General features: G+C 58.2%; 11 protein-coding genes across 11 annotated transcripts; 4 read left to right on the forward strand and 7 right to left on the reverse strand.

Annotated features, from left to right (window-relative positions):
* Positions 1-269: 269 nt before the first annotated feature.
* Positions 270-1802, forward strand: CMQ_6128 (exopolygalacturonase; the record flags this gene model as incomplete). The annotated part of the gene is made up of 4 exons (XM_014315193.1): positions 270-582; positions 652-777; positions 856-1155; positions 1219-1802. The coding sequence occupies 4 exons, from the start codon at positions 270-272 to the stop codon at positions 1800-1802; spliced, it is 1323 nt and encodes a 440-aa protein (XP_014170668.1).
* A 68-nt stretch (positions 1803-1870) lies between these two features.
* CMQ_5979 (c6 zinc finger domain containing protein) lies at positions 1871-7346 on the reverse strand (the record flags this gene model as incomplete). The annotated part of the gene is made up of 6 exons (XM_014315044.1): positions 1871-3370; positions 3827-3861; positions 4136-4345; positions 4640-5936; positions 5994-6356; positions 6447-7346. The coding sequence occupies 6 exons, from the start codon at positions 7344-7346 to the stop codon at positions 1871-1873; spliced, it is 4305 nt and encodes a 1434-aa protein (XP_014170519.1).
* Positions 7347-8408: 1062 nt separating this feature from the next.
* CMQ_6041 (nudix domain containing protein) lies at positions 8409-9880 on the reverse strand (the record flags this gene model as incomplete). The annotated part of the gene is made up of 3 exons (XM_014315106.1): positions 8409-9010; positions 9074-9462; positions 9528-9880. The coding sequence occupies 3 exons, from the start codon at positions 9878-9880 to the stop codon at positions 8409-8411; spliced, it is 1344 nt and encodes a 447-aa protein (XP_014170581.1).
* Positions 9881-11476: 1596 nt separating this feature from the next.
* On the reverse strand, positions 11477-13732 carry CMQ_6287 (uncharacterized protein; the record flags this gene model as incomplete). Its single annotated transcript, XM_014315352.1, has 1 exon — positions 11477-13732. One exon carries the CDS (start codon positions 13730-13732, stop codon positions 11477-11479), a length of 2256 nt encoding a protein of 751 aa, XP_014170827.1.
* Positions 13733-14177: 445 nt separating this feature from the next.
* Positions 14178-14571, forward strand: CMQ_5939 (40S ribosomal protein s21; the record flags this gene model as incomplete). The annotated part of the gene is made up of 2 exons (XM_014315004.1): positions 14178-14291; positions 14422-14571. The coding sequence occupies 2 exons, from the start codon at positions 14178-14180 to the stop codon at positions 14569-14571; spliced, it is 264 nt and encodes an 87-aa protein (XP_014170479.1).
* Positions 14572-15352: 781 nt separating this feature from the next.
* CMQ_6093 (major facilitator superfamily transporter) lies at positions 15353-16995 on the reverse strand (the record flags this gene model as incomplete). Its single annotated transcript, XM_014315158.1, has 3 exons — positions 15353-16349; positions 16404-16692; positions 16746-16995. 3 exons carry the CDS (start codon positions 16993-16995, stop codon positions 15353-15355), a joined length of 1536 nt encoding a protein of 511 aa, XP_014170633.1.
* A 647-nt stretch (positions 16996-17642) lies between these two features.
* CMQ_6179 (beta-glucanase) lies at positions 17643-19081 on the reverse strand (the record flags this gene model as incomplete). Its single annotated transcript, XM_014315244.1, has 2 exons — positions 17643-18332; positions 18425-19081. 2 exons carry the CDS (start codon positions 19079-19081, stop codon positions 17643-17645), a joined length of 1347 nt encoding a protein of 448 aa, XP_014170719.1.
* Positions 19082-19417: 336 nt separating this feature from the next.
* Positions 19418-21122, reverse strand: CMQ_6081 (high affinity methionine permease; the record flags this gene model as incomplete). The annotated part of the gene is made up of 2 exons (XM_014315146.1): positions 19418-20831; positions 20881-21122. The coding sequence occupies 2 exons, from the start codon at positions 21120-21122 to the stop codon at positions 19418-19420; spliced, it is 1656 nt and encodes a 551-aa protein (XP_014170621.1).
* Positions 21123-21992: 870 nt separating this feature from the next.
* On the forward strand, positions 21993-23987 carry CMQ_6164 (uv radiation resistance protein; the record flags this gene model as incomplete). The annotated part of the gene is made up of 2 exons (XM_014315229.1): positions 21993-22367; positions 22467-23987. The coding sequence occupies 2 exons, from the start codon at positions 21993-21995 to the stop codon at positions 23985-23987; spliced, it is 1896 nt and encodes a 631-aa protein (XP_014170704.1).
* Positions 23988-24175: 188 nt separating this feature from the next.
* On the reverse strand, positions 24176-25243 carry CMQ_6064 (uncharacterized protein; the record flags this gene model as incomplete). Its single annotated transcript, XM_014315129.1, has 1 exon — positions 24176-25243. The coding sequence occupies one exon, from the start codon at positions 25241-25243 to the stop codon at positions 24176-24178; it is 1068 nt and encodes a 355-aa protein (XP_014170604.1).
* Positions 25244-25745: 502 nt separating this feature from the next.
* Positions 25746-27359, forward strand: CMQ_6427 (mitochondrial translocase complex component; the record flags this gene model as incomplete). The annotated part of the gene is made up of 2 exons (XM_014315492.1): positions 25746-26663; positions 26721-27359. 2 exons carry the CDS (start codon positions 25746-25748, stop codon positions 27357-27359), a joined length of 1557 nt encoding a protein of 518 aa, XP_014170967.1.
* Between the last annotated feature and the right edge of the window lie 149 nt (positions 27360-27508).

Consider the following 27508-nt stretch of genomic DNA (forward strand, 5'->3'; position numbering starts at 1 on the left):
CCTGCCCCATGGGGAAAACGGGGCTGTTCTGGCCTTGTGCGTTAGGGCGACACTATGCTGGAGGAAACCCCGCTTTGGCTGTCTCTGGTGACACTGTTGATTTCGACGACAATCTTGAGTTCAGGCTGAAAAGCCCCTCACAGCGTGCAAAATGTCAGAGAGGGGGAGAGCGGAGAGAAGATGACCAGGGTGTCGGACTGAGAGACATATAAGCAAGTCGCTCATCGAGACTGGTGGATCAAAGCCAGTACTTTGTTTTGCATCCAGCCATGAGACCGCTCTCGCTGCTCTTTGTTTTCGTATCGGCTGTTGCGTCCGGCAGCACTCGTCCGCCGTGTCTGAGTCGACGGCCGGCCGTGGTGCCGCGTCCTGCACATCCACGGCTGCCCGTGCCTCAGCCGCCGAAGCGATCGCGCGTGTGCGAGGTGCAGACGCACGGCGACGGCCAGACGGACGACTCGACACTCATCCTCGAGGCCCTGCACGCCTGCAACAATGGCGGTCACGTGCTGTTTGGCCGGGACGCCACCTTTGTCGTGGGCACGGCCCTGGACCTGACCTTTCTGCAGCATGTCGACATTGGTGAGGAGATGGATCCAACGCCCACCTGCTGACTGCTGAGCTGACAGCTCATTGCTGACTGCTGGCCAGACATCCAGGGCCGCATCCTCTTCTCCAACGACACGGATTACTGGCAGGCCAACTCGTTCCGCTTCGGCTTCCAGAACGTCACCTCCTTCTTCAAGCTCGGCGGTAAGGACGTCTTCCTGTATGGTGGTACGTCGTTTCTCTTCCTCTTTGTCTCTGCCTTTCCCTCTCTCTCTCTCTCCTCTCCTTCTCGTGGTAACCCTTCAGGTGGCACCCTTGACGGCAACGGCCAGGCCTGGTATGACCTCTATGCCGCCGACATCTACACGCTTCGGCCCGTCTTGGTGGGCATCGACGGACTGCACGACAGCGTGATTGCAGACCTGCAGCTGCGGTATAGCCCAATGTACTATAGCTTTGTGGCCAATGCGAGCAACGTCGTCTTTGACCACATCAGCATCGCCGGCGCCTCGACCAGCAAACACGTGGCCAAGAACACTGACGGCTGGGACACGTATCGAAGCCGAGACGTGACCATTATGAACTCTGTCATTGACAATGGAGATGGTGTGCTTTTTTTCTCCTCTTTTTCTCCTCTTCCTCCCTCTCTCTCCCATCCTAACTTCCCAGACTGCGTCTCCTTCAAGCCCAACAGCACCGACATGCTGGTCCAATCGCTCGTCTGCACCGGCAGCCATGGCATCTCTGTCGGCAGCCTAAGCCAGTATCCCGGCACCTTGGACATTGTCGAGCACATCCACGTGGCCAACGTCAGCCTGCACAATGCCACCAACGGCGCCCGCATCAAAGTCTGGCCCAACGCGCCCACCGTCCTCGCGGACGATCTTCAGGGCGGCGGTGGCAGCGGTCGCGTCAACAATGTCACGTACACCGACATTGACGTCGCCAACGTCGATGACGCCATCGAGATCACCCAGTGCTACGGCCAGAAGAACCTGATGCTTTGTGTCAGCTTTCCGTCTGCCCTGACCATCAGCAACGTGCGCTTCCGCCGCTTTACCGGCACTACGTCCGCCACGTATGCGCCCGAGATCGCCGCCTTTGCCTGCTCCTCCACCGCCGTCTGTGGCAACATCTCTGCCGTCGACATCGCCGTTACCAGTCCCCAGGGCAGCCGCCAGGCCTACTGCCTCAACCAGGACACCACCACCCTCGATGTCGACTGCACGGACGTTTGGAAGGGCTTCAACTGAACTGGGAGGCACGGTTGAATGGCTGGATCGTGTATCCAGTTCTTTCTTTGTCATCGTGCGCTTCTCGTCTAAAACTTCCTCTTCTTCCGTACTGGTGCCGCCTGCTTCTCTACTACCTGCTGGAGCCGCTCCTTTTGCTTCGCCGCGTCTTCGGCCTTCTTGTCCTCTGTAGCGACTCGTACCGCAGCCGCTTCTGCTACCGCCTCCACTGCTGCCGGCTTCTTGCCCTTGCCGATCCTTCCCAGGCTGCGGCCACCTGCTGACTTGGGACGCACTGAGACGTCTGTTGCAGACAGTGCCGCCTGCTGCTGCTGCTCTTCCGCTTGTTTCTTGGCCGGTGGTTCAGCCGTGTCTCCGGCCTCCGATGCCGTATCGGACCCGTCTGCTTCCCCGACCCCCTTGGCACTGTCTGCTAGCGGTGGTGATGGCACGGCTGCTGCAGCCTCTGGTTCTGCGGGTGGTGGCGCCGGTGGTGTCGATGCTCTCTTCTTGCCAATGGCTCCTAGCCTGCCGAGCTTGCCAGCTTTGCCAGTCGGCCTTGGTGGTAGTGGTGGTGATGGTGAGACCGCTCTTGGAGTCGGTGAGGATGGTGGCTCAGCAGCAGCACCTCTGTTCTTCTTTGGCGTCTCCCGCTGGACGTAGTCGTCGTCCGCGACAGCAGCAGCATCTTCAGCCGGAGGAGGCTTCTCTGCCAGGACCGTCTCCTTTCTCACCGTGGGCTGCAGCGAAACGCCCAGGCCGCTGCCGAGCGTCTTCCACCAGCCGTCCAGCCGGGGCTCCGAGGGCTCGCCGATCTCACACGTGAGCGAGTCGCCATCGCCAAGCGCTTCTTCCACCAGCGATCTGTCCGCTGTCGTCTCCTCTTGTTTCTGCAATTGTCTTCGGAGACTGTCAAGAGAAAAGGGCGCCAGCCCGGGCACGCGCTCCTCCATGGCCGCACGCATCAGCTGCTGCTGCTGCTGTGGATGTCGCCCTGCCAGCGCCGGAAACACGCTGCCGAGCCCGGCGCCCAGCGCCTCGAGCTTGTCGGCCAGCCGGCCGATCACGACGTCCTTCTCGCGCAGGGCTGCAGACAGCGCGGTCGCTTCACGCGCGCGCACCAGCCGGTCGTGCAGCAGCGGCCGCACCAGCTCATCCGCCACCGCGCTGGCAGACTGCCGCCGTGCCAGGCACATGGGCCAGCATAGCGGCCGCAGGCCTCCCGGCAGCTCCACGCTCAGGTGCAGAATCAGGTTTGCACCATCCGATCCGTCTGCAGAGGCCAGGCTCAAGCTCAGGCTCGTCATCCCGTGCTCGGTGTGCTCCGGCTCCAGCGCTGCCCGCAGCTTGTCCAGGAAGACGGCCATCTGCTCGGCATCGTAGCTCGGGTCGATCGGCGTGTCCTCGCGGAAACCACGCATGCAGATGTCACGGCGACTCAGCTCTTCCGTCCAGACGTGCACCAGGTCGGACACGTGCACCGCATACGAAGCCACCCCAAACGTCGCCGACACCACCAGCTGCGGCACTTGCGCATGTCGCGCCGGCAGCGGCCGCCATGTCCGCTGCTCGTCCATCCCGTCGTCGCGCTGTCAGTCGTGTTGCTGCTGATCAAACAGGAATGCGTCACTTCGTGCAGAAAAGTACTCGATAAAAAGCTGTACGGCGTGCTTTCACTTGGGGAAGGCGCAGCCCAACCTCCTCCATCCATCCATTGCACGTGTTTTGTCCGATGACTCAGCCGTCTACTGGACCATGTCACGCAAAGCAGCTGGAAGCTATTACAAACAACAACTTCGTACTAAGATCTTGGGATTAAAGCTTCATGCAACTGTAACATGCTTTACGCACTACACAACCGGGTATCCGTTAACCTTTACAAAATAACGGCGCGCAAAAACTCGACGAGGTATCTCTGCTCCCACGGTACAGCACATGAAAAAAAACGAAAAAAAACCGCAACGAACAAATACAGACGACTCCTATATGCACCATCCATCCATTACCTCCTTACCATCCAATCCAACCCCGTCATACATGCTTACCGTGTCGTTCGTAGGTTTGCCTTTTCCGACCGACCCTGCCGCCCACATGTCTAATTGTCTCTACTCTATTTCGGTACCAACGCCCTCACAACCCTTGCGAGCTCCAAACCCCATTCGACATCCCCCCCAGGTTCTGCCCAAAATCTTGCCAGTCAAAATTGTCATCCATGGTGATGTCCTCGTCGACGAGCGATCCCGGGAACTGCTGCTGCTGCATTTGCTGATGTTGCTGCAGCTGCTGATGTTGTAGCTGCTGTGACGATGCCGGACCCGGGGGCGTCCACAGCCAAGCTGGCGGGTAGTCCTTACCCATGCCATCAACGAGCGCTGTAGAAGTCGATTGCTGCGACGACGATGTCGTGGGAACATTGCTCCCATTGCTTCCTCCAGTTCCGTTGCCCATACCGCCGCCAAACGATGCATTTGCAACAAAGTGGGAGAGCGCGGTATCTTGGCGTGGTATATCAGAATTTGCATAGGTCCCGTACAGATTGCCTTCCGGCAGCGCCTTGGCAAGTTCTTCGGCCATGTACACCGGATATAAGTCCGATGACTCAAATGTCGGCTGCGCGAACACGCGGTCCAGAATGTTGTTGGCCGTCACCTCTGTGCTAACGGGCAATTGCTGCTGTTGTTGGCATTGCTGTTGCTGTTGCTGCTGTTGTTGCTGCTGTTGTTGTTGCTGCTGCTGTTGTTGATGTTGTTGTTGCTGCTGTTGATGTTGCTGTTGCTGCCGTTGCTGTTGCTGCTGCTTCTGCTGCTGCCGTTGTCGCCTTCGTTGTTCTAATTGCCGCTGCCCATCCGACTGGGCACTCTTCTCGGTCTTGGCTGCGTCCACACTGTCAGCGACCGACCCTTCGCCCGTCGAGGGCGGTGCCGGTGACTCGGCCGCCAGCTCAGGGGCTCCCATCAGTTCGAGCCACTGTTCCCGCCAGTGAAAGCCGTCAATACCGCCCTCGGCGGCAGAGAAGATGGTAGGTCCAAGGCGGACGTGGTCCTCACGGTCCAGCCGGATGACTTCACTGCGGTCCGCCCGGAGCCGCTGTATCTCAGCTTCACGGTGCTTGCGTGCTTTGTTGTACAACATCTTGAATGGCAGCCAGATGGACGCGTTGGCCGTCATCTTCTCGATCTCCTGCGACTTGGGGCCCGCCATGATCGCGGAGATCGCCTGCCACGACCGCTCGACAGACGCGCTCCAGGGCCGTCGCGACTCTTCCATCAAGATGTATGCCACCGCGTGCCACTGCATGTACGTCTTGAACAGCCAGCGCCACTGCTTCGTGCGCGAGTCCGTCGTCAGGCTGGTGGTGTACTCAAACAGCTCGGTCGAGCCGGTGAACAGTCGGTCACGCAGCTCCCGCGACATATCCTCGTTGCTCCCTGTCGGAAATAGAATCGGCTGGTACACCGCCAGGGTCATCCGCGTGCAGATCACGCGAGCAATGATGCCGGCCACCCAGAAAATCGGATCTGACGCCGTCTCGCTGCTGCCCAGGTACTTCTCTTGGATGTGCTCGTAGATGTCGTGGATCATGCGTTCCCGCTCCTCCAGGCTGGCCGTGGCGTCTACGGGATAGATCGAGCCGATGCCCCCCGACTGCATCACATGCATCCGGCGCACCACGCTGAGAATCTCGTACCGGATGAGTGCAAATGTGACGTCCGTGGCGCCCTTGCGGGGGGGCGGAAGCGTGGTGCTCTCCGGGCTGATGTCGCTGTCGTTGATGTTCAGTGGCAGCTGCGTGTCGAAGCCATGCTCAAGAATGGACAGATCCGTTCCCAGATCCTCGGCCGAGCGCATGTCGATGATGCAGATCGCCCAGAACAGGCGCCGGCGCATCTCGACCTCAAAGGGCGAGAGGCTGGGGAAATTGCTGCCGTCACGGTGCAGTCCGATGGAGTGGCTGATGCGAATAGCGAGGCCCGTCATGGTCCACGCAAGTCGGGTCTCGTCATTGCGCCGGATAAGGACAATGTAGATCACAAACGCCTGCAAGACAACCAAATCGGCCGAGACGAGGAACTGGGCCTTGGCCAGAGCCTGTTCCAGGGCGAAGCGGTACTTGTTCACCAGTGCCTCCTTATCGGCCATAAAGTTTATTTTAATCTGCAGTCACAAGTCAGCGTGGGAGAGCCTTGGGGGAGCAAGGGTATCGAATCTCACCTCATTTTCATCTAAAGATGTAACGGCAGCATAATAAATAGCAAACATCAATGCCTCCGCTGCAGGAGAGATGTCATCCAAGTTTGTGCGTGCATTCCTTATGAGCTTGCTGGTCGAGACGGTGTGCAGCACCTTGACCACGGGATCGACGTTTTCCAGATACACCTGCCAGATATATGGAATTTGGGACGGCAGCGGATGCAGCGGTCGCAGGTCGACCGTAGTAGACTGAAAGCCGAAACAAAAGGCGTGGTGGTCTGCTTCTGGTCGTTCGTCGGTGTCGTGAGGCGGCGAGCTCTCAGTCTCGGAAGCTTCAGTCTCTGGCTCGGAAATCCGCTGGGCTTCTGACCGCAACTCGTCCAGCTAGTTACCGTTGTCAGTCATCCGCAACACAAGCAGAATCAAGACAGACAAGAGGAGAGGGGGTGTGATCGAGATTATCACGATACATACCTCGTCGCTGATCTTGCTCCAAAAAGCGCTGCTGACATAGCGCGAGCGCCCATGATCGTTGATGACGAGGCGGCCAAACTGTCGCTCGCCGTCCTTTCCAGGCTTCATCTTTCCGTTACTGTCGCTGATCAGTCGTCCAGGACTTCCGACGGCGGGCATATTCGTCATCATGGGCGACTGCTGTCCTCTTCCGGCGCCGTTGGCAAGGCCATGACCACCATTTGCGATGCCGTTGCCGTTGACGGAGCCGTCGGCACAGCTGCTGCCGTTCATGCCTCCGACGATGCTGCCTTGGGTTCCGTTGATGGCCTCGGGCGAGCCGCCGTTGCTCGAGTGCTGCTTCGTGGCCTCCAGCTCAACCTGTCCGCTGAGCTCCTCGACAATGCCTTCCAACTTGCGCAAGCGCTTAAGCAACTCGATCTCGCGCTCAGTCGACTGGTGTGGGCGCAGAGCGCTGGGGTCTTTGCGGCGCGGCCGGCGCGGCGCACGTTCGGGTGCGGGAAATATGCACGGAATCAAGGCGCGGCGACAGTTGGAGCAGGGCATGTGCTTGTCACAACGGACCTTGCGGCGACGACAAGTAACGCAGCTGCGCGGATTCAGCTCGATGCCAGGAATGGCTGTGGGCGTGTAGACGGTGGCGCCAGGGATCTGAGGCAGTGGCTGGCCGATACCGGACTGGCTGAAGCCATTCTGGCTGAGCACGCTCGGAGAGTTGATGAGGCTCGGTCCATGGGTGGTGGTGCTGCTGGCCAGACTAGCCAGGCTGGTCAGGCTGGTGGTGGAGGGAGCGATCTGGACGAATTCATGCTGAGACGGGGCGTTTGACGGAGACGACTCAGCATCGGGGGTGAAGGCCAGAGGTGGCGTGTGGTTTGCAAATGAATTGCCTCCCGCCATAGTGTTAGCGACCCCTGTGTGGTGCTCGGGGCAGTCGCTAGAGAAGATCCAGAGGGGAAGGGAAGGGTAGGGGAAAATAAAAGGAAGAAAATAAAAGAATCGTGTTGAAGGAGCCCGGTTATGAAATGCCAAGCCGGGAGACAGGGGGGGGCGTGTGAGGTAGAGTTGAAGAAATAGGGAGAAGGGGAGGAAAAAAATAGCGAGAATAAATGGCAGAGCAGCCTAGAACAGCTACAATGGCCGAAGGGACAAGAAAACAAAAAGAAATAAAAACAGACAGGAAAACGGTAAAAAAAACGAGAGAAACCCAAAATGGATATAGCGATTAAGCGTGCCAAGAGAGGAACAAAGTCAAAACAAGACCCTGAACCCCCCCTTTCTGAAGGAGGAGGGTAAAACGGGTGGCAGACGCGTTGGGCCAAAAGGGAGAAGCTTATGATCGCCTCATGTCTCAGGTCTTTTCACGGCTCAGTCGTAAGTGTGTGTGTGTGTATCTCATTGCAGCGTGGGCAGCGCGAGCATTCTGTCTGTTGACCGTTTTGATTCCAGGCAGTGAGAGAGGGGTCTTATTTTGGGATGTTTAGATGAAGAGGGTGATAGCGTGGAAGGGAAAGTCCGTCATTGGGTGGCGGTGGAAAATTGGGAGCGCCTATGACTGGGTCGGCAAAAAAAAAAAACCAGCAGGAGGGAGCTAGGATCGAGGAGGGATATGGACAAAGGGCGTGGAAGCAGGGACGGTGCTTATGTCATGGCCGATCTAAGGCGCTGAGCGGGGCGGAATTAGCTGGAAGCTGCTAGGACCGAAGCCGCGGCGTTTTCCTTGGCGATAACGGCAGAGAAGTGCAGCGAAGTGCGCCCCCAAGATGGGCAATTCGGGAATTCGCTCGTGGCCCGATCACGTGCATTTAACCAATTTCGGAGCAGGACGGAGTTGGCAGAGAAGCCATAGTAAGCGTCGTGCGTTGCGACATGGCTTGTGCGTCTTTTCCCTATTTATCTCTGTACGGCGACCCCCTGGTCAGAGAGGCGACCCGCCGCGGATGCGCCGTAGAAGAAGTGCGACTACAACCTTGTTTTGCCCTCCGGTCTCACCGCCTGCGCCGCTGCAGCTGCTCGTATGGCATCCAGCACCTCTGCCCGCGACTGCAGCTGCACGTCCCGAGGCGAGCCTGACGATGTGCTGCCGACCACCATCACGCGATGCAGGTCGCCCGTCCTGCCGCTGTTCCTCAGCTCTGGCCCGGGCTGGTCCAGCCTCAAGGCGGTGCGGCCGTCGGGCAGCCGTGCCAACATGCGCGGACTGATCACCAGCTCGGCCCAGGCCTGGCCGGCTTCCGGTCCGCTTCCTTGGCGCAGCAGCTCGGCCAGCCGTTGCCGCTCGCCGGCATGGTCTGCCATCTGTCCGTCTGACCTGCCGAGAATCGGTGCCAGCAGCGCCAGGATGTACATCTGCGGCGGAAACAGGATGATCTCGTTGCGCTGCGCCCGCTGCACCCACGTTGCCGCCGAGGCACACTCGGCCGCCGACACCTCCGTCTGGTCGGCCGTGGCTTTCATCCCTGTCGCGGTCGCTGCCAGCGGCATCAGGTAAAGGTACATCTGCGTCGTGAAGCGACGTGCCAGGTTCGGCGGTGTGATCCAGCGCGTAAACGGAATCAACCCGTCTAAAGAGACTGGTCAGCAACGAGAAAGAGGATGGATGGATACGGTGCTACACGCAAACGCACCGCTGTCGGCCTCTCCACCCACGCTGGCCAGCCAGTCAACAAACCGCACCTCCTTGCGCTCGACCTGTTTCCGTCCTGCGCCGGCTATGTCTTCGGGCACCTGCAAGAGCAGCCGCTCATCCGCTGCCGGCTCGCCAGCACTGTCACCCCGGCTCGTGCCCCGTGGCCGTGCCAGCAACACGCCGCTTTCCTCAAACGTCTCGCGGATGGCTGCCAGCCGGTACGCCGGGCCGTCCACATGTCGCTCGGCACTGTCGCTGGCCGGGATCAGCCCGTCCTCGTGGAAGCTGCTGAGGTTGCCACCCGGGAACACGTGGGCCGCTGCAAACGTGCCGTTTTGTATGCGGCGCAGCAGCAGCACCTCATTGGCCGGGGATATCACCACGATGCTGCACGCCCGCCCGTCAGCGCTTCTCTCTCATGTCCGAGGCCTCTGTTCGGCTCAGCAACACACCTGGCACTCGGCGCTGCGGCGCTCGGCGCTGCCGGATTCCGAACCTGGGCCGATCCTCGGCCCTTCTGCGTACCGGCCATGACTCGAGGAGCGGTCAGATGCTCTGGCCCCGAGTCTGTGTGCACCGCTCGAATATTGCTCCGTCGTGTCATAGCCTTGCTTAGTCGATGCGCTAACGGCCACCAGTGTAACCGCTGTGCAGCTGGCCGGAAGACGGTCTGAGCAAGCAGGGAAACAGCACGCCGACCGCATGCAAGGGCCTGCAGTGGTGGATGTCGTGGTGGGTGCAATGGTGGGTGCAGTCGTGTCCGCTCACGGAATGGGCCTGTTCGGATGGGCCGGATTCCACGCATGGCTGTGGCAACGTTGAGGAGGCAGCTTTTGTTGGTCGTATCGCCTCCTGAACGTTGCCCGATGCATTGTCAAGAGTCGATAGACGTTGGTCGGCTAGCCCACGGAACTACCGAGGTTCATTGCATTAGTGTCTTGTAGGCGTAGCTCTGTTCCGCTACCCCACATACGGAGTTTCTCTGGGAGCTAACACTTTGCCACATCATATCGAGCATGCTATGTAAGACACGAGTACCTGCACAACTCGTCATCGACATATCCGATTCGGGACCTCGGCCAGTGTCTAACGGCTAGTTCGTGAAAGTTCCGTCTGAGGATACACATGTCATGTTATAGTAGCGATCAACCATAGGCACGAATGAAACGGCCAAGAGCAAGAGGATGGGGGAAAGAGGGGAAAAATAAAACGGGATAGCAGATCAGCTACTCCGTACATAGTAGATGTCTGTGTTTCGTACGGAGTACATACATCCCATTGCAGATCTATACCGCTAACAATTTCTCCGGTGTTGTGACTCTATGTTTGACTCTACCCCGCAGGGCATCATACTGTACAAGGCTTAGGTTTTTTTTCTTATTTTTACCTGTGTCGCATAGAGATAGTGGAGGAGAACGGAAACAAGACCCATCGAGATGTCTCTCGTGCTTCTGCGTTCGCTTATCATGAAGCGTTGGCCTATCTTCTTAACCCGTATGATATAGGATAATACAACCTAAGTCCGGTGTATACCCGGACGATATAGTACTTTCGGATTACGTGACCCAATAAGATTTCGATGGTGTTCCACTATGGCGTCAACGCTTGGTCTTGTGCTCATGATCGCCAATGTCGCAAAGGTTGAACGCCGTTTTGGTTTCCTGAAGTATTGCCGTGTCTAAATTTATTGCCCTGCTTTAGAGATACAATTGTATCTTTGGATACTGAGTCATGCACAGTTGAGATGGTAGGTGATGGCCTATATTGTCAGACTGGAGTACAACCCAAAATAACAAGCTAAAGGAGTATGGAGTACGGAGTTTAAGAAATATGGAAAGAGTTAGGGTTATATTGAGCTGCATCAACTAGCAGAGCATGGCTATAAGTTGTCAGAATTCATGCTTACCTTTTTTCCGCCAAGAATATGAGCACTACGCAAGAACTGCAGATATGCAGATCGGCTCTGGGATAATCACTCTACCTCGTGCTCGTACACTGAGCCGAGAGCTGTTGTTTGGTACGTAAAATATCATAAGCAGCTGCACATCTATGTGAGCTTGACAAAATCGCCGATCAGGCTGAAGCTGAGTGGCTACTGGAAGTAAATCTCGACAACTGGCCAATTAAATTGTAACTTACGATAGATAGCTTCAGTCTGCTCGTAAGATGTCTGACGCTTGCGCCGGAAACAAGCCGGCACTTCCCTAGTTGATGTCCGATGGTGGGGAAAATAGCACAAGGCAAAAACGGGCCCAGTTGCATTTCGAAACGTATCTTTACTCGAATCTTACGTTAATGCTCGCCGCAGTGCCAAATCAGCGGGTTAACGCCAAACGCCATTAGTAATTGGCCCAGTCCGAGCATCGTACCCAACGTCCCAAAATCCGACTACCGCCCCATATCACAACTTTCTTTCTGTCCCGCGCTGGGTGCACAGCCAGGTGCAGCAGATGCTCTTGGACTCACACCACTTCTTGACTTGAAGCGCAGTCACCGTGTCGGTGTAGCCCACCCCAGATAGCGGGCCGTCGTTCAGCCAGGCCGTGAACGGCTCTAGGATAATCGTATCGTACATCAGTATCTTCTCGTGCCACGAAGGCTTCAACGGGTCGTTCGTCCGGGGCATTGCGGTTACTGTTTTGGTGATCAGCGCAAAAAGCTCAGACTCCTCGCCAGTCAGTGCTGCCGCAAGCGACATGTCCTCGTCGTCTGTCGGATCCGTCGAGAGGTCATCGTGGGACGAAGGCGAAGACGGCGGCTCAGGCGAAGAGGACAGCCGGCCATCTGACTCTGAATCTTCAATCTCAAAAATAAGCGGCTTTGCCTTGGTCCGTGGCGTTCTTGGCCGTCCCACCTTTCCGGTGTCGGCTGGAATGGCGGTGGCGCTTGGGCCCGCGGCGTCGTTCGGTACCGCTGTGGTGGCTGCTGTTTTCTTGCGTTTGGCACCAGATTTTCGCTTTGATATGCTGCTGGGGGCTGCTGCACTCCCCGGTGTCAAAGTGTGAAGGGCCCTGGAAAGCGGCTGATTCTTGGCTTCCCAGCACTGGCTCAGCAGCGAGACCATGGCTTTGCGCCCTCGTATTGGCTTGTAACCGAACGAGGCCACTTGCACGGCCATTTGCGTGGCTGTCAACTCCTCAAAAATTGGCCGAGCTGTCTCCGTCTGTGCTGTCCTCTGGTCTAGGCTAGGCAGACTGTCAACCTGACGTGGGGGCGAGGCGGTGACAGGGTCTCTGCTCTCTGGCGGAGACTTGACCAGGGGCTCCTTGCTCAGAACCTTGTCCGCTTGCTCATTAGGCTTCTCACTAATGGTCGTCTCGAGCTTCTTCTGCGTTTGTGCTTCCGCAGCTCGCTGTGCTAGCACGATGGCCTCTGGGTCGTCGGGAAAGCTGATGTCATCTTCAAGATCGACCACGTGATCGAATGTCAGCTTGCCGTCCATCCGTGCGCCCACAGTCCAGAGCCTGGGTCGTGTTGCGGTTGCTGTTGCTGCTGTTGCTGCCCGAGAGGGCAGGTCAACCGAATCCATCTCTGCGAAAATGTCGGGGTCTCGCTCGTGATGGTTCGACGACCGCAAGGCCGTATGCAGGGCGCGCAAAAACGTTGGCGATTCGTCTCCCGCCAGCTGACTCGATGTGCCAAAGACAAAGTCCTGTGCTGAGGACTCCGCCAATGCCGACTGTGGAGAAAGCAATACGGCCTGGCCTGCAGGGGCTGTATTCTTGCCTCTCTTGACCTTTTCTTTCGGCCGTGCCTTCATACCTTTCCGTGCCTTGGTCAGGGGTAGGCCTGGATTGATCACGACGTCCTTGGCTCTGCCCGTGGCAACTCTGCTCTTCTTGGCAGTCGCCTGCGCACGAGCGCCGTCATCGGCCGAGGATGGCGTCACATAGGCAGCAACAGCCAGCTCCGTGATCGTGCGAGCCTTTCTCTTCGGGGCCTTTGTCTTCACAGGGGAAGCTCCGCCGTCGTTAACTGGTACCATATCAATCGCTCTCCGCGCCGTGAATGTATCTTCCTTCTCCCCAACCGGGCGTGCTGTATCGTTGGCTGTGTTTGCGGCGTCATCTTTGCACGTGAAGCTGTCTCGGAGGCTCTTGAAGATTCCCTGTTGCTTGTTCATGGCGGTCGACTTACGGGGAGACGACCACGCCTCGGCAACTGCGGCAGAGGAGTCGGAGGAGTTGAGAATGATCGTGTCTGCTGGGGGTGGCGTCCAGTCTCGTCGCCTTCGCAATGCTGACTTTGCACCCACCACTGCATCCTCGACCGCGGCGGTGGTGTTTGCGTGACCAGGCTGCTCGGAGACACCAGGAAATGTCCAATCATCGATGTAGTCTGACTGTTTCTGACGTGGTTTCCTGTCCGTGGGAGATCCACGATCGTTCTCCGACGCTCTCTGGCCGCGCTTCTCTTCTGTGGGTGATGGGCTGGACTCGGGCGTGGAGGGGACAAGTATAAAGTCGTGGGAATATTCGCCATTGTTTGCTACCACGCCGGTGGAAAAACTCGTACGATCTCTACCGGGCGACACCTGGTCTGGCGTTACTGACCTCCGGTGCTGAAAGGACGGCAGCTCGGGGGATGATGGGATCACAATAGACCCAGCCTGGTCGTAGTGCCCACCCAGCAGCAGATTCGTGTTGACGTGAACCATTGTTGGGCGCTGGGGGGCACAGATGCGCAGAGCGCATTGGATCCGACTTAATCGATGCAGCGTTGTTAGTTGCAAGAGGCTCGTCGGTAACATCCAATACACGCTGAGCTGGAGACGTGTTGGATTGGGAGTCGCCGCACGGATGATGACAGAGCTAGTTGGAGGGGCGAATGAACGTGAAGAGCACAAAGGCATGGCGGTCAGAAATACGTGGGGCTATCGCGAATTAGTCGCGCGGTCAGATGATGGGTCAGCTGACATACTTAAGCCCCAGTAGTCCTAGTCCACAAAAAAAAATCGAATTTTGTGCGGCCTGTCCAAAAAATTATCCCAGAAGGACCCCCTCCTGAAAACAGCAACCGAAATTCTTGTTTCAATCCACGCGAACCAGCTCAACGAACCCCTTTTTCACCACCACCACCCAACCACCCCCGAATCATTCAAAATGGAGAACGAGAGAGGCGAGATTGTCGACCTGTACGTGCCGCGCAAATGCTCTGCGACCGGCCGTATCATCAAGGCCAAGGACCACAGCTCTGTTCAGATCTCCATCGCAAAGGTAAGAAGATAATACAAAAATGCCACCAGATGGCACACCCGTGTCTGCCGAAAGCAGCCGCGTACCAGCAGTCGAAATCGTGGGATCGTGGGATCTTGGGGCTCTGGACTGACAGCTCGCTCCTGTACAGGTTGACGAGAACGGCCGCGCGATTGCGGGCGAGAACCACGTCTACGCGCTGTCCGGCTTCGTCCGTGCCCAGGGCGAGAGCGACGACTCCATCAACCGCCTCGCTCAGCGGGACGGCTTCCTCAAGAACGTCTGGAACCCGATCCGGTAAATGTTGCTCGTTGCAGACATGACTTCAGGAGCGGCGCGCGCGTGATGAAAAGGCACGGGGTGGAATCGAAATGAAGAACACGCACCAAAAAAAAAACGAGAAAAATAGAGCCAAACGAATCCACGATATCCCGTCCAGTTATTCTGCGTGAGGGCTGGCGATGCCAGGCAGCTGTCAACAATATGAATGTGGGCATCGGCCTGCTCTTTGATCTGGCCGTCAAAGAGACCAATTAGCATCATGGGCGGAAGGAAAATAATACATTTTGGTGTATCAAAACGGTGTTCTGTCTGCTGCTTTCCGTTTTGCCTCTGCCTTTGCACTACGCAATACAACCAACAAAACTCGACCAGAACCAAGATGATATCGTGTGACTAGATTTCCTTGCTTCTAGCTTCTTATGGTTTCCTTTTCCTCTTTATTTATGTCCAGCCCATCTGCCCACTGCCCGTCGCTATTCCTTGAAGCCCTCTTTTCCCCAAACCGGCTAGTAAAGTCTCCTTGGATGCATGCCTCAGTGCGCCCTTCGGTGGGTATCCTTGGATTCTGGGGCTGCTCTGACAGCCTCCGTTGCCGCAGATTGACCTTTTTCTACTGGCCTTGATAAAGCCGTGCTGTGCTAGGATGTCATCATGGTACAGATACGGGTCAGACATTTTTTCTATTTGTTTCGCGAACTATCATTCACGAATACGGAGTATTTTCCCGTGTAATTTCGCGTTAAAGCAACGAGTTCTTTGACTCTGTGCCTATCCTTCCCCCCCTCTGTCTTCTCGCCCCTCTATAGGAACCAGCGGAAGTCCGGCGACGAAGGACCGTTGTAGAGCTTCTCCGTTGGGATGTCCTTGGCCTTTACCTTGAAACCCTGTTTGCGATCGCGCCGCTTGTTGTCAAAAATCATGTACATGCCGAGCAGGAAGGTCAGCACGGCGCCGGTTCCACCAAAGGCAGCAGTCGTTGCCAGCGCGGGCAGATAGCGGGGTGCGTCTTGCTTCCGGAAGATGTTGGAGCTGACGAGGCCCATGACGTTCGCGACAGGAACGCCAAAGCTGGTCAGGACAACGCGGCGGCCCTCGTGCACAATGTTGTTGTTGTAGAGCACGTCCAGCAGCACGCTGGGGGCGCTGGTGCCCCAGGTCATCATGAAGCAGGCAAAGTAAGCAACATGCAGGTCAGTCTCGACGTCGATGGCGGCGTAGATGACGAAGCCAATGAAGGTGAAAAGGAAGCCGGCGACAACAAAGGGGAAACGCAGGCGGGTGTAGTCGCTGGCAAAGGCCAGGATGAGAAGCATGGCGGCACCCGATACGTTGGGCGCAACTGTGTAGAGATTCGTCTTGACGGTGGAGTACTTGAGGCGGGCGATGATCTGCGGCAGGAACAGACTGACGCTCTGCAGCGGTACGCCGAGGCAGATCTCAATGCCCAGGATGGCCCAGCTGGTGGGCTCGCGGAAGATGCGAAAGGCCTCACGCCACACAAACGGCTCGTTGACAATGCCGGAACTGTCGACGGCCATGCGGTGGTAGGCCAGCTGCTTCTCCTTCTCGTCCAGGAATGTCGCCTCAGCCGCCGAGGCCGGCAGGTAGAAAAAGGCAAAGACGGAGAAGACCACCGTAGCCGAGCCTTCGATAACGAACAGGTACCGCCAGTTGGCCATGTGACCCGACTTGATATGGAAGACGCCAAACGCCAGAAGGCCGCTAAAGGCCGACGCGATGTTGGAAGCGGCGTAAAAGATGGCCAGACGGCGGGCAAGCTCGCCACGGCGGTAGAACCTAGGGTTTGGTAAGTCAAGAGCGAAGCAGCAACCAATAAGATAGATTACGTACATTGTCTGGTAGTAGATGACCAGCGGGAAAAAGGCCGACTCGCTCATGCCCAAGAACCAGCGCAGCGTCATGATGCCGGCATAGTTGGAGGCGGCAGTGGTCAACAGGGTGAAGGAGCCAAAGGAGAACATCATGATTGGCAGCACACGGCTGGGGCCAAACCGCTTGCCCAGAATGCCGAGAAAGGGCGCGGTCAGCACGTAGGGCACGAAGAAGACGCTGAGAAGAATGTTGTACTGGTTGCCGACCAAGCCGAGCGACTTTTCGAGACCAGCTGTCTTGGCATTACCTGTGATCTGTCAGAATGTGGATGAAGCATTGGCCGTGAGACAATGGGCGCACCTAGATTGGACTTGTCGAGCGCATTGAAGAGGTACATGACGGCCAGGATGGGCAGCAATCGCATGTCGAACTTCCGCACGAGGGCGCGCTCGGCCTTGTGGTCAAGCACGTGTGGCGTGTGCTCGTCGTCGACGGCATCCGGGGCTTCGCTATCGGATCCCGTGCTAATGACGGCACCATTTTTGACCGTGGTGTCGGTCCGCTCGAGATCCGAGTCGAATGGGACCTTGATCGGGTCTAGACTGGCCATTGTGCTAACAGAGCCTGGCTGTGGCTTCTATCTTGACAGGCTTTTTGGTGGCCGAAGCTGCAGGAGAGTAGTCGAAGGCGGAGAGGCAGTTGGCGAGACACACAGAACGAGCAGAAGCAAGCAGAAGCTTCTTCGCTTCTGAATCGGGTGGCGATCGTCGCCTTTATAGCCCTAGACGCACAATGCAAGAGGCATATCTCGCTTCAAGACCCGATAAGAAGCCAGTCGGCACGCCGTCCCGGCCACGGTACTATGCAACGACACCGTAGCTCTGACGGCGGCTTTTTGGTAGTTTGATAGGCCTGTTTAGCGGACTATGCCGAGCAAAGATAATAGGGATACATCGGGAAAATGGTCGCTGCCACATGTTTCGGTGCTCGTGGCACTGTGCAAAGCCCCTGCCAAAAGTATAGAAAGGCCGGCCAAGACGATAAGAACATTGCGATCTGCAGATCTGGAATATTAGCTTTTGCCATTATCTACATCTAGTAGACGCCTACATAGAGGAGATAACGGCAGCTTGTTCTGCTTCTGGAAATGGGTCTAGGCAAGGCCTTAGTGGTGTAGACTAGGGACTTGGCCGAACTAACCCCCCACCTAGCCACCTGGTCAACTTGCCGTTGTATGTTTGGCTTAATACCCCAACTTTACGTGGGGTACTTCGATGCTTTCATTTCGCGTATCTTTGGCTTCAGCTTAAGCGATTCTCCTTTTGGATTCCAATGGCTGCCGAACGTCGACCCAACGTCTCCCCATCTGACGTTGGACCAGGTTACCGACGTGCCGGGACTTTTGTTCAATATGGTGGCTGGGTCGCCGGCCTTGTTATCGCAAGGCCCAGCTTCGTTGCTGTCCAGCCAGTTCATGAACTGGCTTTCATCGTTCCAGATGCTGAAGACAAGCACCATGCCGCGCTGGAGCGCCTGGCCCATGCCCTCCAGCCCGCCGAGCTTCTCAAAGACACCATCCCCACAAAAAGCGTCGTCGATTACCATGGCTGCGGAAACTGAGGACGACGCGCCTGTAATGACCTCGTCGTTCTGAATGTACAAGCGGCGGATCTCCTTCAGAACGGGCTGGCCGCCTCCACTGTTGCTACTGTCGGCAAAGAATTGCGTGACAACCGTGAATGGCTTGGTCGTGTCCACGACGCCCTCGGGGCCGTAGAAGTTGTGGTACCCTTGGCCGTAAGTGTTGTAGACGCAGCCGCTCTTGTCGCAGATGCCACCGCTGTCGCCACCAACGCAGTCCTGGCCAGAACAGGCATACACCCCGGTCGTGTTGCAGGGGTGGGGGGTCAGGGCTGTTGCTACGGTGTTAGCTTCCCAGACATCCAGCTCGTTGCAGCAAGCACCTCTGCTGTTAGTATTGGCCTGCAGGCGGTCAGCTGAGCCGGCAAACATACTCACATATGCGTTCACACGCTTACTTCGCCGTCGATAAAATTCATCACGGGACACTGTGCGTCGCAGTAGCCAGTACCCATGGACGCACCCGCACTGTTGAGATCGCTCCTGCCGCCGCTGAGACTCATCTCCGAGAGATAGAGCGCACCATTTGTGCCACACGGCATCTTAGACAGGTCCACGTCGAATGTGAGCTCCTGGCCAAAGAGTTGCAGGTCTTCGTAGTCGCCATCTTCGCCGAGCAGATACACGCGCGGGCTAGACTCCTGACCGTCAATGTACATGTCCAGTGTGAGCGAGCTGCTATCGCTGCTGGACAAGCTGTTGGACCATGTATGCACACCCGCAGAAGCGTAATTTGCGCCTTCGATTGCACAGTTGCGCGCGCAAGTAATCGCGTCGGGGCAGATGGTCTTGCTTAGTTCGCCACTGGGCACGGTGCAGCTGTCGTAGCCGTCAACGACGTGAATCCAACGGAAGCTGGCGTCAAGCACCACGGATGTGTTTTGCGGTAAGCAACCCTCTGCGGCATTGCATCGCCATGTAGTAAGTCGAGGAGGGATCTCTGCGATTCTGTCCCCGATTTGCTGTGCCTTGGTGGCTAGCCTGAAGAAAGTAGAAATGGAGGCTAGCATCAGATGAATCGCATTTCGAGCGGTGATCTTGTAGTGAGTACTCATGCTGATTATGGGCGACAAGTGTTTTGGGAAATTCAACGTTGATGGAAGTTAATGTAGATTCTGCTATGAAATCATAAGGAGAACAATCCTTGGCTTGTTGCTATGGCGCAAGTTTCACGCAAAACGGAAGGAAGGTACAACCAGCCGGCCATTTCCGAATAGAAATGCTTCTCCCCCCGGAAAAACGATGTAAACCGGAAGGAGGCCAATCTGTGAACGGAACCCCTTTCGAAGGTACTCTCGCCGGCGGTATACACAGCTACACAGCAGTGAATAATCTGCAGAATATGATCTTTTTGTGTATTATAACGTAAAGTGAACGAATCGGTCATATAATCACAGTTTCTTGATGCGCTTGAATGTAGTCACGATGGTGCCGTCGGCCAGCTCGACTTTGACCTGCTCCAAGTCGTATTTACCTAGCGACGGCAGAACTTTGCGCCATACAAGCCAGTAGACGGCGCCTAGGCTGAGCACGACGATGCCGATGATGGGATAGAGCCAGTACGGAAGGCTGGTGTCGCCCTTGCCGCCCGGGGGAGTCAAAAAGGGGGCGACCAGCAAAAAGGCCTGGCCGGCGAGAAAGAAGACGGCGACGGAGATCCAGACGCGAAACGGCCGAGGCATATCGGGATGGCGCCAGCGATGGATGAAGAGTCCAACGGCGACAAAGGCAGCGATGATGCTGGACGGATAGCCCTCGACGTCGACGATAAAGTTGAAGGCGTCACCAAAGGGGATGGCGACGATGACGATGAAGCTGGGGATGAAGTGCAGCAACAAACCGGCAGAAGGAGAACCGGCGGGCCATGTGCTGGCCCAGAAGCGTTGGAAGGGCATGACGCCCTCCTTGGCCAGCTCCTGGTTGACGCGGGCCTGCGCAAAGGTGATAGTGAGGACGTTGCCGAGGGCGGAAATGGCGACAAAGACGCTGAGCACGCGCTTGGCCGTGCTGCCAAAGACCTTGCCGACAAAGTACGAGGCGACGGTGGTGCCGCTGTGGGCGATCTCGGTGGGCGTGGCGGCGGAGAAGTAGGCGACGTTGGCGAGGAGGTAGAGCACGCCGCAGATGCCGAGGCCAAGGGGTCCGGCGATCTTGAGGGTGCGCACAGGGCGCTTGACCTCGTTGAGGACGTACGCGGCATTGGACCAGCCGGCGTACGAGTTCAGAACCTTGAAGAGCGCGGAGGCATACAGGTTGCCCGACGTAGCGCTGTTGGCAAAGGCGTTGCGGAAGCTGGCGTGCGGATCAGGAACGGCCTTGACGCCGCCGGCCAGCACGACCCAGCCGGTGACGATGATGAAGAGTAGGATGATAATCTTGACGGAGCCGATCACGTTCATCAGGACGACGCCGAGCTTGGGCACGAGCGTGTGGATGAGCGTGACAAAGACAATGACGGCGATGGCGATGCCGCGCTTCTCCCACTCGCCCGGACTGCGGCCGGCAGCAATGACAAGATTGGAGGCGAAGACAATGCAGCCAGAGGCTGTGAAGCCCAGGGCGATGGCCTGCACAGCAAAGATGACGGTGGACAGATAGCGCGGGCGGCGGTAGACGGCCTCGAGGTAGTTTTTTTCGCCGCCGCTGCGCGGATACATGCAGCCAAACTCGAGCCAGACCAGGAGGCCGCAGTAGGAGAGGACGAGGCCGAGAACCCAGAGCATCAGGGCCGCACCGACGCTGCCGACGCCCTGTGTGATGGACGAGGGCGTCGAGAAGATGCCGGTGCCGATGATGCGACCGACACTGTCCGTCAGCAGGGAGGAAGAGGCAAAAAGAAGAGCCCAGGTCTTACATCAAAAAGGTCGTCGAAAAGAGGCCCAGATGTCGACCCATGCCACCGTGCGCCGATTCTTCAAGCGACAGCTCGCCTGCGTCGCCCGCATCAAATGGTTGCTCATCGGCCTGGTAGTCGGCCGCGATGGCTGCAGCCGGATGCTTTTGGGTCCGAGACTCGGAGGCTCCTATGGAAGGCGGCCGGGCCGGGCTTCGCTGTGGCCATAGCCGTAGCCGGGCTGTAAAGTCTTGCCAGTGCATGGCGAGAAATATGTTATTGTACGAGGAAACGAGCTGCCCTGCAGCGAACAAGGATATTGAACGCGAATAAGGAGAACAAAAAGATGAAATAATTGTGAGGGTCAGGCCTGATTATATCGAACTCAGAGGCAATCACAGGAGAAAGCAGGGCTATATACAGGTTGGCATGGCATTCCCGCTGTAAAAGTACTTGTTCTCTGGCCAAGGTTATTCAGCCTATAATTTTACACGTACCTGCTGTTTGATGACGCAAGGCAGGAAGCACGTCAGTTGCGTTGCTGCAGACTCCAAAGGGAAGGTGCCTAAACTGCGGGCCGATTGTACAGGGCAGTTAGTCGGTGTGTGAGAAGGAACGACGACCATAAATCTTATTAGTGCTGATGCTGGAAAATGGCGACATATGGCGTCAAGTTTCAGGCGGGCATGCATGTGCTCGCAGAGACGGCTGCTGCAGCTCTCGAAGATGGGGCTGGTGCTGGAGGCCAGGCTAAGAGCGAAATGGCTAGGCGCTGAACCTTAAATGTCGAGGGCGGCGAGCCCCACTAGTTCGATTACGTCAGCATCTGGCTCGAGCGAAACAAGGAAGAAAGCGAGAACGCAAAGCAGAGCTGCAGGAGCGACGCCATCCTCTCGTCCTGCAGCCAAGCGCCACCAGCCGACCACACGTCTCTGGGACCGAACCAGGGCCTGCTACGGGACCTGATTGAAGATGCCGGAGCGGCGAAAGCGGCCGCAACGAAGCACCAACGACAGCGTGACCAAACGACCAAACGACCGACGTTTTTGTTCCCCTTTTTGTCCTCTTCCCACCCCTTCTTCCCTCCTTTCGACGGGCCTCGCTACGGGGGCCGAGGCCATGCTCGCCCGACCATGGCGCACCAAGGCCCCTCATTTCTCCTGCCGCAGAACCGGAAGCTCCGCCATCTGCGCGGCGTCTCGCTTCGCAACCTGACCTTTGCGCGGCCGCGTGGCCGCACGATTGACGACAGCAGCATCCAACGCTCCTCCGACACGCGCGAGCCCCTGCGCTTTCCCCCCTCCCTCGCCCATGCCCACTCCAGCGACGACATCCGGGTGGATCGCGCCCGCGGCCGTCGCGTCACCCTGTCCGGCACCAGTGCCAATGCCCGCCAGCGCATCCTCGAACAGGCCCTCGAGCCCAACACGGCCGATGCCTTTTTTTCCCTGCACCACCACGCCGCTGTCGAGCCGATCTACGTCAGCGAGGTCGAGGACAATGCCACGGTACGACGCTGTCCGCCAGAGCGAGCCCGCACCACCTTCTCACCCTTCCTCTTTCATGCCGCGCGGCTGGCCTTTTCCCTCATGCTGACTAATCACTAGAACTTCAACTTCCGTCTCTTTGATCTGACCGACGTCGACCCGCACGTCTCGCGCGGTGCGCGGCTGGTCGTCAAGGTCTGGGTCCGCCGCGCCGGCGTCTGGTACTTGCTGATTGAAGACCACGTCGACCTACGCTGCCTCGGCTGCATCGGCCCATCGCTGCAGGGCAAGAGCCGCGGCCCCGGTGCGGCGACCAGCAGCACGGCCGGCACGGCCATGCACTTCCCGCCCAACAGCATCGTTTTCCATCTGGTCGACGGGATCTACATGTTTGGCGTGGGTGCCGACGGCGATGCATCGTCACCGCTGCCACCACCGTCGAGGAAGCAGGCACCCCCGCTCTCGACGGCCTCCTACACGGCCCTGATGCGGCTCGCCAACCTGGAGAACTCGCTGCAAGACGCGCTCGCATCCCAGGTCCGTCTGGCCGTTCAGATCGACGACCTGCTGCGACAGCTCAGTGACGCCGAGACCACCGCAGCGACGGCCGTGCCCGACGCCGAAGCACGCACCCGTCGGGTCCTCCGAGGCGCTGCCCACCAGCGGCGTGGCGCCGAGCTGGCTCGCCAGAAGCGTGATGACATCGGCCGGTCGTTGCGGGCGCGTCGTGCTGCCATCGCCGCCGGCCGGGCGCTGCAGCAGACCGCGCTGGACGACATTGAGCATGCAGCCCGCAAACTGGCTGTGTCACGTGAGACGGCCTTGCAGACGGCCGACGACATCCGCGGCCAGCGGCGTCGCGTGTGCGAAGATCTGATGCGTATCTTCGCCATCGAGCCGATACCACCACCGCCGGACGGCCAGCAGCAGCTGCCACCGCCGCTGTCGTTCCAGATCTGCGGCATGGCGCTGCCCAACACCGATTACGGCCCGGCACTGCTCTCGGGCAGCAGCGCGGGCGGCTTCGTGGCCGAGGAGGTGCTCTCGGCGGCTCTCGGCTTCGTTGCCGTGCTGGCCCATGCGCTGCAGACGTACCTCGGCGTCGTGCTGCCATACCGCATCACGCCCTACGGATCGCGCTCGGCCATCCGGGACGACATCAGCAAGATCCCCGACCAGCAGCGCGACTTTCCCCTACACATGCCACGAGGCGGCCTCGGCGCCCAGTACCGCTTTGACTACGCCTGGTTCCTCCTCAACAAGGACATCGAGACGCTCTGCAGCGCCCAGGGCATCCGCGTCGTCGACATCCGCCACACCTTGCCAAACCTCAAATATCTCCTCTACGTCTGCAGTTCCGGCTCCAAGGAACTGCCCCAGCGCAAAAAAGGCGGCGTCCGTGGTTTGCGGGCATTACAAAAGGCCGCTACCGATGATAGCATCCCTAGGAATCTGGCGGTTTCCGCAGAAGGAAAACAGCAACAGCAGCAGCTACCACAGGGCTGGGACGCCAGCAGCAACGGCAAGACTGCAGCTTCGCTGGCGCAGGCAGTCAGCCTGAACCTGCCGTTTTCCGACGACGGCGCAGTGCTCACGCTGCGGACAAAAGGCATGCGCGAAAACGTGGACGGCCGATTGTAATCCTGTTGTATTCCCTTGTCTTATGTATACACTAGAAGCAGAGAGAAACCGAGCGATGAGAGGAACACATGGGAATGACACCGAGTCTTGGCATCCATGTGTCTAGCTACATACAATACATTATGATTCATGAGTATGACAGTCTATTGTTGACCCTTTGATCCGCAATGTGACATGCGGAATGTTGGCTATGCTGCAAGCACGAGCTCGCTGCCTTGGTCGAGAAGAGCGGCGATTGCCTCCAGGGACGGCTGTGTGGTGGTGCTGTTGGTGGCTGCACGGCTGTTGGCCTCGTTATCGGCAGTTTCGGTCCAGCCATTGCGCGGGCCCCAGACAATTTTCTTGCCGTGGTCCCGGGCGACCTGGACGAGCGCCTGCATGATAGGCGCGGCCTTGCGGACGCTCTCGTAGCCGTCTAGCTCGACGACCTCGACGGCGCGTGCCTCCTTCAAGATGTCGTCCAACAGGCCGCTCGAGAAGGCTTCGTAGAAGCCCGGCTTGCGGAAGCCGTCCAGCCAGCTGACGCTCGGGTCCAGCTGCACGAACACGCGGATCTTGCGCACATTGGCGCACTCGTGCAGGCCCAGCTTCCGCGTCACCGCCCAGCACTTGGGTGGCTTGTTGAAGCCCGGACCCAGCCGCAGCTCCAGTTCTGTCAGGTCGACACGCTGGTTGCGTCGCAGCCGCGCCAGCAGTGGCCGCCGCGTCTTGAAGAAGCGGCCCGGGTACGTCGGAAAGATGCGGAAGACGTGTGCGCTGTAGAAAAAGTGCGACGCCTCCACGTAGATGTGCCGGCACGTGCGCAGAAATGCCAGCTTCCGGTGCACTTTGCGGTAGTTGTCCGGCGAGAGGTCCAGCACCGGATCCACGCCCTCAAAGTGGTAGCCGTACACCCGTACCCGCAGCTCGGATGGGAGCTGCAGAAACGGAAACGGCTTCGCCACCTTTTTCCCCGCCGCTTTGTCCTCCTCTGCTGCCTGTGCCACGTCTGTCTCGGCGACCTCGTCGGCAGTGCCTGTCACCGGATCCTCCGTCGGGTCATCGAGGGTCAGTCGGTGAATAGGTATGGTGCTGATGTCGAACTTGGCCTCTTCTCCATCGTCCTCGTCCGAGGAGTGGTTGGAGATGTGGGCAGAGCTGGAAGGTTTCGTGCGGCTGGAAAGTTGCGGCTTTGGTACGGCTATAGGCTTGGAGAGCTTCGGCTTGTCCTTCCTAGCCGTTCCTGCTTTGCTCCCTGAAGCTGTCGATTTCGGCATTGTAGACAAAATCTTCGGGCCGTCCTCAATATCGAGGTCGGGCTACGCAGTGTGTGTTGGTCTAAAAGGCTGTCTGTATTGCCTGGAAGAGGTAGGTCAAGAGAGTGGCGCCATTGTGAGTGCAGATCGCTCTTCAGACGGGTGGCCACCCTCTAGATAGTAGCACCCGCCCCGGCCATGGTGCCTGCGAGTGTGTAATTAAAGGTGGGCAGACGACGTCGATGCTGTATGCTCCGTGCAGGGAAGACAAAAGATTAGGAATAAGGCTGGAGAGAGACCCTTGGCGATGCACCTATCGCTGAAGTGATGTGGAATGGCGGGGCGGAAAAACCACATTCCGGCGGGTGCGCACTTTCCGAATGCGGGACCGCCATGACCTAATAAATTTTTCGAACGAGGCTGTATGGGCAGACCATTGGGAATCCTGACAGCGTCGCGTGGTTTATGTTCTCGTTGGCCAGACGCGAGTCCATTGTCCATTCCGATCCTCACACTGCCAAACATGTTTCTGCGAGCCGCATCCCGCGGCCTGCGGGTGCCAGTCCTAGCACCAGGCATGCTCCGATCTGCGATTGCCCAGCCGAGACCAACGACGGGTTCGATTTCGGCACGGATTCCAGCACGATGCCAGTATTCGACGCGGCCAGACAAGCCAAACAAGCCAGCAGGCCGGCCTGACTCCAGAAAAAATAAGCCGGCCGCTGAAGCGCCCAAGGAAGACGTCCCGGGCCCGGTCGAAGAGGAGATTCCACTGTCGTCTCTGCCCGACCTGACGCAGGGCATCCCGTCGACGCTGGCACAGGAGACGGCCGGGGTGACCGACAAGGCGGCACTGGCAGTTCTGGAGCAGACGGCGTCTGCGGGAGGCCGCGGAAAGGGCGAGCTGCCGGCGTCGGCGTATGTGTCGTCATCGGAGCGGCGGCGTCAGAAGGTGGCCAACTACCTGTTTGCCGGTGCATTTGGGCTGGCCATGGCCGGCACGGCGTACCTGGGCCGCGACTGGGACGAGGAGGAGGGCAAGAGACACACAGAGGTGCCCAACGGCTGGGGCGTGGGCCTCTGGTGGAAGCGGGCATCGGCGCGGATGGGCGAGCTGCTGTCGTACTACCACGAGCCGGCATTTGAGAAGCTGCTGCCGGACCCGGATCCGATCTATGGGCGGCCGTACACGCTCTGCATCAGCCTGGAGGATATGCTGGTGCACAGTGAGTGGACGCGCGAGCACGGCTGGCGCATCGCCAAGCGGCCGGGCGCCGACTATTTTCTGCACTACCTGAGCCAGTACTACGAGCTGGTCCTCTTCACGACCGTGCCATTTGCCATGGGCGAGCCGATGCTGCGGAAGCTGGACCCATACCGCTTCATCGTCTTCCCGCTGTTCCGTGAGGCGACCAAGTACAAGGATGGGCAGATTGTCAAGGTGGGTGGACCTGCGGCAAAGGTGTGCTTCGATTTAGGAAGATGCTGACCGATGCAGGACCTCTCATACCTCAACCGCGACCTTTCCAAGGTGATCATTCTCGACACGGACGCGGGCCACGTGGCAACACAGCCAGAAAATGCGATCGTGCTGCCCAAGTGGACGGGCGATCCGAAGGACAAGCAGCTGGTGGGCCTGATCCCGTTTCTAGAGTACATCTTCACGATGAAATACGGCGACGTGCGCAAGGTGCTCAAGTCGTTTGAGGGCACGGACATCCCGACGGAGTTTGCGCGGCGCGAGGCGATCGCGCGGGCCGACTTCCAGAAGCAGCTGGAGAGCCACCGCAAGAAGCGGGTGCACAAGAGCGAGGGCGGGATCGGCAGCCTCGGCTCGCTGCTGGGCCTGAAGACGAGCAACATGAGCGTGATGGTGCAGCCGGACGGCGAGCCAAACCTGGCCGAGCAGCTGGCACAGGGCAAGATGCTGCAGGACATTGCGCGCGAGCAGGGCCAGCGCACATACGAGCTGATGGAGAAGGAGATTCGCGAGAACGGCGAAAAGTGGCTGAAGGAGGAGGCCGCCATGCAGGAGAAGATGCAGCAAGAGGCGATGCAGAACATGAAGCAGTCCTTCAGCGGCTGGTTCGTCCAGCCGTCGAGTCCGGCAGCGGCAGAGGCCCCAAAGAAGCCGTGAAGGGCGGTGTGTTAATTTGCCTGACGGCCGTGACGCCGGTATCATCTGGCGGGTATTGTGTTTTGCATGGATGGTGCAGTTGGTCTTCTTGTCCAATCTCTTCTCATATTCCCAGGGGTTCCTAATTGCTTAGTAGGGAGTTCGGTATG

Source organism: Grosmannia clavigera (assembly GCF_000143105.1).
Source record: "Grosmannia clavigera kw1407 unplaced genomic scaffold GCSC_167, whole genome shotgun sequence".
NCBI classification, from domain to species: domain Eukaryota; kingdom Fungi; phylum Ascomycota; class Sordariomycetes; order Ophiostomatales; family Ophiostomataceae; genus Leptographium; species Leptographium clavigerum.